General features: G+C 38.5%; 1 protein-coding gene across 1 annotated transcript in view; it reads right to left on the bottom strand.

The window, feature by feature from the left end:
* Positions 1-12,119, bottom strand: part of CFAP100 (cilia and flagella associated protein 100) — a 32,093-nt gene that overhangs the window by 4,191 nt on the left and 15,783 nt on the right. The window contains exons 10-15 of the mRNA XM_034431546.3: positions 9,734-9,903; positions 6,376-6,577; positions 4,242-4,308; positions 2,966-3,117; positions 825-960; positions 2-204 (exon numbers count right to left, since the gene is read on the bottom strand). Coding sequence (XP_034287437.1) covers positions 2-204; positions 825-960; positions 2,966-3,117; positions 4,242-4,308; positions 6,376-6,577; positions 9,734-9,903 — 930 coding nt within the window. The remainder of the gene's footprint in view (position 1; positions 205-824; positions 961-2,965; positions 3,118-4,241; positions 4,309-6,375; positions 6,578-9,733; positions 9,904-12,119) is intronic.

The raw sequence follows: 12,119 nt of genomic DNA, 5'->3' as shown, positions 1-12,119 counted from the left end.
CCTCATCCTTCTCTCTTTCTCTTTGGCTTTCTCAGCTTGTTCTATCTTTCCTGGAGGCACCCTCTCAAGGCATTCTAGCAAGTCATCTAATTGATGTTCTATAACAGTAAGCATCTGCAAGGTTCCCAGGTTTGCCTCATTCTCTCCAATGCAGCGACGATAGACTTCCAACACCTTTCGATACAAACTCACCAACATTTTGTCCTGCAAATTAAGGACCAATAATGAACTTTCAGGGCTCAGAAATCTAGATATTGGGACTCTAACATCAGCTTTCAGTTATATTAATCTCAAAAGTCCTCCCATTTGAACTGTCTTTAAGAAACCTAGCTGTGACATGGGTTCTTGATAGCAGGAGAGAACCAAAAAATTTACAGAAAGAATTTGAACCTCTCCAGATGGGGAGAGCTACAGAAGGTAAAGCATTGCGAAGCATTGCATGTACATGCACACGCAAATGCTTAGATGAGCTCAGATCTGATCTCAGTTTTCTGCTTCAGCGAGGTTGTGACTTCAACAGCATGCCACCTAAATCTTCACCATGTCTCTTTTTTACCTTTTCTTGGGATCTGGGTGAAGAATGTCAGGGAAATACCATGAGATGGAGATTTCCAGTATCAGTTTACCCTGTACAAGATCACAGCAGTTTCTGGCAACAGAATAGAGAATCCAAATTATCTTGTCGGCTGTGGAGCTTGGTCTTATAATATTTCCCCTTGGGGGGGAAAAGTAGCCATTTCCTATTTGCACCATTCTGTGGCATGGCACGTAACTTCTGATCTTCAGGTTCAAGCTTTTATCAATTGACTTGATGTTATACATACCTGAACGTCAGCTTTGTACTCCCCAAAAGAAAAGACGCGTGCTTTAAGTTCCAGGTCTGCTGCTGTCTCCTCCTCTTTAACAATGTTGGCTTGCAGAGTGATAGCAAGCATTTTCAGTTGTTCTATTTCACGATCCCTAATCCAGAAAAAAATGAAGTCATTTTTTGGAAGAATTTGACATGAGTAATTTTATACTTCAATTACTTTAATTACTTGGAAAGATGACCTAATTCAATAGCTGCTCAATTCTTACTCGGTTAAACCAGTTTTTCAAGCATTTTTTTTGGAGCTGTAAGTGAGCAGCTTTCCACTGGCAAGATCATCTTTTTTCAACTCCCAGGTCCTGAATTTTCCCAGCCCCTTTATACAGGTAGTCCTCGAGTTAGGAATGTAATGGAACCTGCCCATTCCATTTGTAACCTGAAGATTTGTGGGAATGAATCTCAAACCTTGAACAGGATCACTCCCTCCTTTCGCCCATGTATTTGCTAATGGAATGCGAGGCTTAATAAGTGCACATGAGGTATTTCAGGGTGGGGAAGGCCATGGGGGAGCCTACTGATGGAAAAGGCCACCTGTCTAAGACCACCCAAGGCATCCCCGATCCAATGAAATATCTCATTGCTTTCCCTTCCATCCATTGTGCCGTGCCAGATCACTTACTGTGAGAAAATCTAGCAAGCTGTATCCTCTCCAACCTCTCAGTCGCATGCATCCCTCTGCAGTTTCGTTTAGGCTCACCCGGCATGTTGCAGACCGAAATGGAGCTCTGGAAGGGCATCCCTACAGAGCTCCATTTTGGCCTGCAACATGCCGAGTGAGGCCCAAACAGAGCATTGGAAGGGTGGATCCGCACCTCCGCACCTCCCATTTTGGCCGGCAATGTGCTGGGTGAGGCCTGCGCAGGCCTAAACGGAGCATCCGAGAGGCAGGCCCGCTCCTCTCAACCTCCATTTTGGCCAGCAAAGTGCAGGATGAATGTTGCAGAGCCTCTGTGGTTGTTCGTAAGGGCAACCAACTGCTGTGGTACTGTAAGATTCATAGTTTCGGGACTTGTTTGTAAATGCTAGGGGCCACTTATCTCGTAACTTCAAACATTTGCTAAGGGAGCGCTTATAACCTAGGGATTACCTGTACTATTGGCAAAGTTTTGTGATGTTTTGCCAGCATTCCTCCATTTGCTCCATGTGATGAGCTTTTTGTACTTTCTCTTGACACAAATGCTGGTTGCCTCCATGAGGGAACTGGGTACAAGAGTGGAATAGTAGCTGCAGGATATTACTACTGATATAAAATGTCTAGAAGTTGGTTGGTGTCCTTTTCAGGAGGGAGCACAGTGTCTTTGAGGTTGCGAACCAGTTAACACTTGGGAAAAAAATCTGGGTAAACTTAATCTGATCATTGTCTTCCCTACTATTCATTTATTAGATTTTTTATCCCGCTTTTATTATTTTATAAGTACCTTAAGGCAGCAAACATACCTAATGCTCCTTCTCCTATTTTCCTCACAACCACTCCTTAAAATGAGTTGGGCTGAGAGAGAGTGGCTGTCCCAAGGTCACCCAGTTGGGTTTCATGTCTAAGGCAGAACTAGAACTTACAGTCTCCTGGTTTCTAGGCCAGCACCTCAACCACCACACCAAACTGGCTCTCTATGCTAAGATGCTGTGTACTAATATTTAAATCATAATTGCTGCTAACAATGTTTTATCGTCTACATTAGCCTGTGCCTTTTAACTAAAGCTGCTACTCTTAACATTTGGGGCAATCTGAACTATTTAAAATATTTTAGCTTATGGAAACATGCAAGACTGTATATGTATTCAGTGCAGCAGCTGGCAGAAATAAATGAATGAAGGCTGGTGTGTCTCCTGATCCTTCACTCTCAAAAGTGGAATGGAAGAAAGTGTTTGCAAACCTTACAAATGCCTCTTCCATTTTTGTTTCCCACAATAGATGCTAATATGTCTGGGGCTATAGAAGATGTAGGGTAGAACGTTCTTTAACAGTAGGGCAGAAAAACAATACTGTGTTGTTGGAGGGTACAGAAATAATGACTGAGTTGCTCATGTTTGGAAAGAAACAGAGAACATCCTTGTGTTGCAAGGGATTAGTATGGCCAATCATTTGCAACTGCTTACATTTTATTGCGTGTGGTTTCCAAAGTGTGTCGGAGCTCATCCAAGGTTTCCTCTGTCTCCTGAGAATTCTGAATCAGAGACAAGTTCTGTTCTTCCAGCTCTGTGAAAAGCTGCAGCAGCTGGTGTGGATCTGTAAAGAATAATTCAGGTACCTGCCAAGGAAAGTATTAACATGAAGGAGTTCCCATATTGTTAATCAAAGGTACAGATTGAGAGAAAAAGCAATCTTTGTTTATCCTGGATAAGCTTTGATAATCATTTCTCCACAGCACTGATAAAAAAATTAAATAATAGCTAATCTTAGTGGCAAGAAAATGGTGAAAGAGAGAAAAACAATTATCTATTTCAACCATGAGATAGGCAGCAGATAAATTTAATAAAAAAGTAAATAAATAAAATATCTACTATCTCTATTTAGCTATCTATCTAGTTATCATCTATCTCTGTCTATCATCTATACCTTGGTCAGTGGTGGGATTCAAATTTTTTTACTACTGGTTCTGTGGGCGTGGCTTGGTGGGCTTTGCTTGGTGGGCATGGCAGGGGAAGGATACTGTAAAATCTCCATTCCCATCCAACCCCAGGGAAAGGATACTATAAAATCTCCATTCCCTCCCCATTCCAGGGGAAAGTTACTGCAAAATCCCCATTTCCTCCCGATCAGCTGGGACTCAGGAGGCAGAGAATAGATGGGGGCAGGACCAGTCAGAGGTGGTATTTACTGGTTCTCCAAACTACTCAAAATTTCTGCTACTGGTTCTCCAGAACTGGTCAGAACCTGCTGAATACCACCTCTGATCTTGGTGCTGTACTTCAATGAATACACCCAATTCAGCTAATGAAGTATAGGAGTTACATGTTAGACTGGGCCTGTGAAAATCCATTTCACGTCGCTATTTAATGACAGAGTTCCCTGAGCTACTATTTCTTCTTTTAAACTACTTCAGTAGATTATTGAGTAAATAAGGAAAGATTAAATAAGGAAAGATCCCATCTACATGTGATCACCTTGAGCAGGATGGGCAACTCATAATCTGTATAGAGCCTAACCACATTTTCCAGTGTCAGGATTGTGCCATCAAAATTCAAGATGAAAATTGTAATTTTTAATGGTGCGATTTTCCTCCATTGCTTAGTTTAAACGTTTCAGTACTTTTTAAGCTACTAAAATTTTTCAATACTATTTCACCTTAAGAATTCCAACTTAAAAATGTACAATTAATTGCTGAGTTCCATTAGTTCTCCAGTTATATGCTAAAAACATTGAATTACTGACCTCATCATCATCTTCATCAGATAATTCTGGACTAAATTTTTCTTCTGATGGGGCAATCTGTACACTCCTGTAGAGGTTATTCTTGAGTCAGTTGTTTACAGGGCATTATAATGCAATATTTATTTAATCATTTATCTTGCCGATCCCTCAACCTGCATTTTGAACTGGAATTGGAAATGGATTACAAGCAACTATTTTCCACTTTGTGGAAAGTTGAAAGAGATGACAGGCTATCCATAGATGAAAAATATTAAACTGATTCAATCATTTATCCTCTTTCTATGAAACTCTGGGAATTGTAGTTTTTTTCCAGAAAATCACACACTTTTCTTATAGATTATTTTGAAGATGCCCTGATGACTATCTAGATGCAATGAGACAATGTTCTTGGCCATGTTATAGCAGCAATAGCAATAGCACTTAGACTTATATACTGCTTTACAGCCCTCTCTAAGTGCTTTACAGAGTCAGCATATTGCCCCCGACAATTTGGGTCCTCATTTTATCCACCTCAGAAGGATGAAAGGCTGAGTCAACCTTGAGCCTGGTGAGATTCAAACTGCCAAATTGTAGGCAGCCAGCAGGCGGTTGAAGTAGCCCTCAGTACTGCACTCTAACCACTGAGCTATCACGGCTCATGAAAGTAGTTTGCCATTACTTTCCTTTGGAAATCCCCCCCCCCCCCGTTTTCCTATCTAGCCAACAAGTTGAATATTCTCTGATGGTCTGTTACCCAAATGTTAACCAGATTTATTACTCCTTAGCTTTTACAAGATTTGCTACTCCTGTTTCCTTTCAGTTAATGGTTGGACTACCTTCTCTCCTGCATACTTCCATTTTTCCCCCTGTAAGTGTGACAACATTTCATGGCAAATTTTCAAAATGGGAATATAGAGGGAAAAAAAGGGAAGTCCCATTAGAAAAGCAGAGAGCTATTTGTACAACAATGGATACATAATTCTGAAGAGTGGAAGTGGAAAAAAAGCATTGAAGATGCAGTCAGTTAGAAATTAATGTAAACTGACATCATCACGGAGTGTGGTGGCTCACGAGGTTAGAACGCTGGGCTGACAATCGGCACGCCTGCATTCAGGACCCACTGCTCCTGCAGCGAGGATGAGCTCCTGTCACACTCTCCAGCTCCTGCCAACCCAGCAATTTGAAAGTGGGCAACTGCAAGTAGATTAATGGGTACCACTTCAGTGGGCAACTTCACAGGGACCTTAAAGGAGTCCTCAACTTGCATCTCCCAGGCAACAGTGATGTCACCAGCAAATTCTTTCACCGTTTATATCATGTAAATTGGCAACATCCAATAGTGACCAAAATTGTGGAAACCTTTTGGGAAAAGTGTATTTTCTAAAACTAGCTAATAACACCACTTTTCTTTTAGTAGTACCATAAAATTATGTATCAATGGAAAGATAATTTAATCAAGAATGTAATGCAATAACTTTTATGAATATTTGCTATTAGAATAGCAGTTACAGTATAAAGAAGAAAAGTGAAACACTTAGAAAAAATGAGATATACAAAAATTATCACCATAGAAAAAATGAGATATACAAAAATTATCACCATGTCAGTTAATAGCTGGGTAACCTTTAGCATGAATTATGGCCTTACGTCTTCCCATGGAGTGAACCAAGTCTTTTAGTTCTGCAGTTGTTATATGTGAAACCAAAATTGAATGATTGCTACTATTAACTGGGTTTTATTGCTGGGTCACTTCTGACTAACAAATTTCTTTAGTCGGCTCCATAGATTTTCAATTGGGTTAATAAGGTCTGGCCTATTCCCAGGCCATTCCAGCAGTGGAATATGATTATCTTGAAACTCCCCCCCCAAAAAAAGTGATGTTATTAGCCATCAAACCTCAAAAATACACTTTCCCCACAATTTTGGCCATTACTGTATACAAAGTTTGACTTGCATCTATATGTAATGCTCCACACATCCTATATCTTTGCATTTATTCTCATTTGAGAGGCCAAAATAAAGGCATAGTTTGAAAGCTGTCCTACAGTAAGGTAGTATACTATGATATTTTCCTATGAGATCCAATACCCAATTTTGGTGACTTTGATTCCTCTCTGTCTCTCTTACTTCGAACTCACTTCCCTAACATACTTACGGCTTTTTGCTTTGTTGAGACTTTATAGTCTGCCTAGAAGATACTCGGCTTAATTTGAAAGATTCCTTTCTAGACAAAATTTGGCTTGGCGTTCTAGAAGTGGGAGGTTCTACGATGGTCATTTCAATACTAGAACGTTTTGCTATGCTTGTTGTTCGACGTCGGCCCTTGTCTTGAAGTTCTTGAACATCCTTCCCTGAACCTGAATACAGAAAAACCCATTAATTAATTGTGTCATCCCCATTTGAGTGTTACTGTTTAGACAGAAAAAGCCATGACAGAAAGAGGGATGGGTACAATTGTCAGTTCATTTTAATGGCTAGTTTGATTCTACATCAGTTTATGAATGCAGCCGAAAGAAAAGAGAACACCCACCTCTCTATCTACATCTCTGTGAAGATGTCCTCTGAAATATATTTTTTTAAGGTAAATCTGTGATGGAATGTAGTAAGGAGGTAGGTTTCCAGGAGGGAGGGAGCGCATTCCAGAGGAGTAAGAGGCAACTCAGCTCAGATATTATGTGTGAGAGAAAGAGGGTCAACCAGTGGTGGGTTCCTCCCAGTTTGGCCCGGTTTCGCCGAGCCGGTAGCGGTGACAATATGACATCACCGAACCGGTTCTGCCCCCCCTCCCGCCCACCTCCACACACCCCACGTTATTCTTACCTTTTATTTGGCCCCACCCCCAATCTATTGCTGCCTCCTGAGTCCCAGCTGATGGCTAGAGGGGAAAAAATTGTTTAAACTCTTGCCATGGGGCTTCAAAGGGCTGCCCTACAGCTGATCAGTGTTAAAAGAAAACAAATGAGTAGACCGGTCCCTGCAAAAATACATGAGTAGATCAGTGCCTGCAAAAATACATGAGTAGATCAGTGCGTGCAAAAATACATGAGTAGACCAGTGCCTGCAAAAATACATGAGTAGATCAGTGCCTGCAAAAATAAATGGCATCGGTATAGCTCTGCAAGCAGTTAAAAGCCTGGTAGACCAGTACCTCTGCTAAATCCTAAAGAATTGTCACATGACCATCAAGCCACACCCACAAAATAAGCCACACCCACAGAACCGGTAGTAAAAAAATTTAAAACCCACCCCTGGGGTCAACTCAAGACTTAAATTTTATAGTACACATGTTTTAGTATGGCTGTGCACTACCCTGAGTCCCTCGGGAGAAGGGCGGTATAAAAATGTAAATAAATAAATAATAAACAAACAAACAAACAAACAAACAAACAAATAAATAAATAAGACAGCCCCTCCCTAATAGTTCAGAGTATATTATAGGTACAAATAATACACTGCTTAGTATGATACGATTTTATGAAGCAATAAAGAACTCAGCTTGACACATGTCATTCTTGGCTTTGGGGCTGGCAAAATACCTTAATACTATGTGTTTTTGTGAATATTTGGGTTGTTACCTAAGATATGAAAAGTATGAATTTTGTCATGAGTCCATGCTCCAGATATAATTTTTTAACATTATTAATATTTGTTAAAAACAATTGAAGAACCAAATAACTACATACAATAAACAAATAGAAAAAGCCATAGGGCATGAAGAAAAGAAATTAGTAATAAATAAAGGATTTACAAGTATAACATTTGAAAATCATTATGTTTTTGATTAATTAAAATTTATAGAACTAGGTTTATTGCATCATTTCAAGAAATAAGAGTTGCTTGATAGTGAAATGGGTGGCATATAAATTTAAGAAATAAATAATTAAATAATTAAAACTTTCTATAAAATGCTAATCATTAGTATTAATATTGATATCACCACTCTTTTTCATTCTTCCAAAAATAAATGCATATAATCAAGGGAAGGGCCTTTTTTCTGTTAATGCCAATGAATATGTACACAGATCTAGTACTGAGAAAGAAAAATCATATAATGAAAATCTGTGTCGGTCATACATTTTCCTCAGTGTTGCTCATTGTTTTTGACAGTAAGCAACTGCAGAATAAACTTATCTTCCCTGACACTGAAGACTGAAAAAGACCAAAGTCTTGTAAGTTATAAGAGTCTCATTATTTACCCTTTAAATATAAGCAAATACAAGGAAAATAGAAATTAGAGCAGGGGTTTCAAACTCGCAGCCCTTGTGCTGGGATGCATCATGCGCTGGCCACACGCACACCCGGTTTAGCGAAGGGTAAAAAAGTCACGATATGTCACGTGATGATGCTGTTACAACGTGGGCTTGACACCCCTGAATTAGAGCAATATACCGGTAAGTAATAATTAATAAAATAAACATGATGAGAAATCCTGTATTGGAAGTATTTTAAATACTGTAATGATAGCATTTTGCTCATGTTCTCACCTCATGAGAGGTTCAGGAGTCTTTTACTATTTCCCATATTATACCTATGTCTGACACAATAAGACATATTTTACCATAACTTGGTATACAGTATCCTGTCAAGGTTAAAACTGTCCTAAACAGTTTTATCAAGCTAAGACACTTCTGGACTGAACACTTGTGACTAAACAAAGGCAGACAGTAACAGTCACAAGTGCCTACATCAAACACATTAAGCACAGATACTCATTAGCTGTTAGATCATAATGAGATATAAAAAAATAGGTACATTGATTTTCCTATGTTCTTTGGCAAATGAGTTTATTCATCACCTGGAAAAACTGCATAGAAAAATGATAGTAGTATGATGTAAACGACCAGTAATTTTCTTCTCTTGGTCTGAGGGTCAATTCACAGAATAAATGGATAAGCCAATCATGTTAAAAAACACATATTCATACTGTAATTTTGCAGGATGGACAAAAGTCACCTCAAAATTGGGTTGTTTTGTTTCATCCATATGGATATATGTGCATGTGAAGCAAAATGCTTTCAGAAGGAGAAGGAAAGAAAATACTCAAGAGTATCATTTGAGTATTGTTGTGAAATACCTTAAGAAAGCTTAAGAAATTTAAATTGTTTGCAGTGGTAAAAAGTTGGCTCAAATGCTTCCATTTTTTTAAAAAAATGTAAAAATAACTCTATATTGATTTTGCCTCACAATGGACTCCACAGCCTGTTTAAACAATATAAAAGAAAGAAGAAACATAAAAATGGGATAACATGAATGTATGGATTATAATTTGAACAATGATAGCTGAATGGAAGCACCTTTAATACCAATTAATTTGACAAGATAGTCGAATTTACCTGTTTAATGTGGAAGTTCTCTATACTATTTTTATTTTCTGTAATTATATCAAACCGCTTTGCTTCTGGTTGGTTTCTTCTGAAGATGGATAAGGTTCAGCAACAGCCTCTGAAGATCTATTGTTATTTCTATGCAGATCTGAGAATCACACACAGTTTTGGGATTATGGAAGTGCTTACCTTTTGACAGTCCTGATTTATCCTCTTTACTATCAGAATTGAGGTTATTTGCCTTTCCTTTCATCCGCCGTCTTTCATGATCTTCCCACCAATCTTTGGGAGATAGTTGGTAGAGGAAATCTTTGAACACCACATATTCCTGCAAAGTGTCCTCAAATCGCGCTATCTCACTGAAGAAAAGAAACAGTCATTGCATCAAGAGCAAATGGAGATTACTCTGCGGTACTTCCAAAGTACACTGTACATATTCCCAGAGAAAATAAATTGTTAGCCATAAATTCTTTAGACCTAAAGAATGGTGGATAAGACACCAGGAGACAGTAAGAGTTCTGGGAAGTGAAACTGCAAGAAGGTAACATCTAAAATATATGGATGGATGGATGGATGGATGGATGGATGGATGGATGGATGGATGGATATTCCTAAAATATCCCTTAATTTTACTCTGAATGCTTTTGGTAGAAGATAAACAATACTTTTATATTGCCTGAAGTTAAGATATCTTCATAAAAAGACATCTTTTTATGGCATACTGATGTGTGATTGTCTTTGTGGGTTGGTCATGAGAAGAATCTGGTCTATCAAGAGTCCCGTCTCTTTCCTGATGCCATTTACTTTATGGCCCCATGCTGCTACCATAATGCTAATTCCTCTGACGGGACTCCATTGACTCTCTTTTCTTCTGCCTTCAAAGAAGGGATTCAGACAAGGCTAAATGAAATTTGTCCCAGCAGGTGGCAGCATCTAGCTGACCTTGCCAAGTCATCAAGTTCAGACTTGTTAAGTGCTTAGATGGCTATCTAAAATGTATTTCTTAGATGGCTATCATTAAATCCCAGAGCAATAGTAAAAAAAAAAAAAAATCCACTCTGGAAAACATAATAGAAAACTAGTTTCACATTCTTGCCAAGAAGACAACATTCTTGTATCTATGTAATTCCCCAAGGTCAAACTTAATTCAAGGAAGTCCGAATCTTTTAAATGAAATTTTAATTGATTTTAAAAAATTAATTTTATTAAATATACAATTTTAAAACATTAGACTTGGTGCGACTTGTTTGGTACATATTTTTCTAGCACTTTTTCTTTCATGTATATTACAATATAATATCATGCATATTCCATATATACTTTTTGTACATTCAATCACACTTCAATTACATACATATTCCCTTCATACCTATTCAAATCCAATTTATTCCTATCTAATATTTCTTAATTTAATTTTATTTATTTTTCTCCCCTTTCCTTCACCCTGTTTCTAATTCTCTATCCCTTTCCTCCTTTTCTCTAGCCATTTATAAAATGTATTCCAGGTTACATAGAATTCCGATTCATTTTTATCTTTGAGCTCCATTGTTAACCTATCCACTTCTGCACAGGTCAATATTTTGTTAATTATTTCTACCTCCTGTGGGTTCTCTCTGCATTTCCAATTTTGTGCGAATATCAAATCTCGCTGCCATTAGTATGTGTACCATAAGATATATTTCTTCTTTTTTGTAATTATCCCTTACTATTCCCAGAAGGAAGAGTTCTGTCATCATATCTATCGTCTTGTTTAACATCTCTTCTAGCCACTGTTTTATTTGGCACCAAAAGTCCTTGGCTTTCAGGCACCCCCACCATATATGATAATAGGTGCCTAATGTTGCTTTACATTTCCAGCATTTCAGTGAGCAATTTTTGCACATCTTGGCCAGCCTTGTGTGTGTGTGGGGGGGGGGGGGTAATGCCACCTGTAAAACATCTTGTATTGATTTTCTTTATATGCAATGGCTAGGGTAAGCTTTCTGTTCCTCTCTCATAGTTTTTGCCAGCTATCTAGATCTATGCCATAGCCAAAATTCTTACTCCAGGTGAGCATGGTGTCTTTCACTTGCTCTTCTATCATGTCGTAATCCAGTAAATATTTATATAATTTCCTAATCATCTTCACATCTGCCCCTTGTAAGATTTCATCCAATTCTATCGGTTCGGTTCTTATGCCCCATTCATTTTTATTTCTCACGTATTGGGATGGAATCTGAAGATATGCCCACCATTCTAGTTTTATCCCTTCTTCTTGTAAATCCTGTCTAGACCTCAGTTCTCCCTTTTCATTCAATATGTCTTTATATGTAATCACTCTTCCTAATTTCATGAAATTTGGATGTACAAACATCTCCAGAGTCGACAGCCAATTGGGAATTTCTATATAATTTTGTTGCTTAGTTTTAATCCAAACGTCCAATAGAGCTCTTCTGATGAGGTGTTTCTGGAAGTATTGGTGTGTTTTATGCTTCCCGTCCCAGAGGATTGCGTGCCACCCAGTTTGCATATCATGTCCTTCCAGTGCTAGCAGCCTCCTGTTTTTTAAATTAATCCACTCCCTGATCCACGTGAG

Source organism: Pantherophis guttatus, chromosome 2 (assembly GCF_059756535.1).
Source record: "Pantherophis guttatus breed Tessera chromosome 2, ASM5975653v1, whole genome shotgun sequence".
Lineage (NCBI taxonomy): Eukaryota > Metazoa > Chordata > Lepidosauria > Squamata > Colubridae > Pantherophis > Pantherophis guttatus.
The sequence above is the reverse complement of the archived record's forward strand: the minus strand, read 5'-3'. Positions and strand labels throughout refer to the sequence as shown.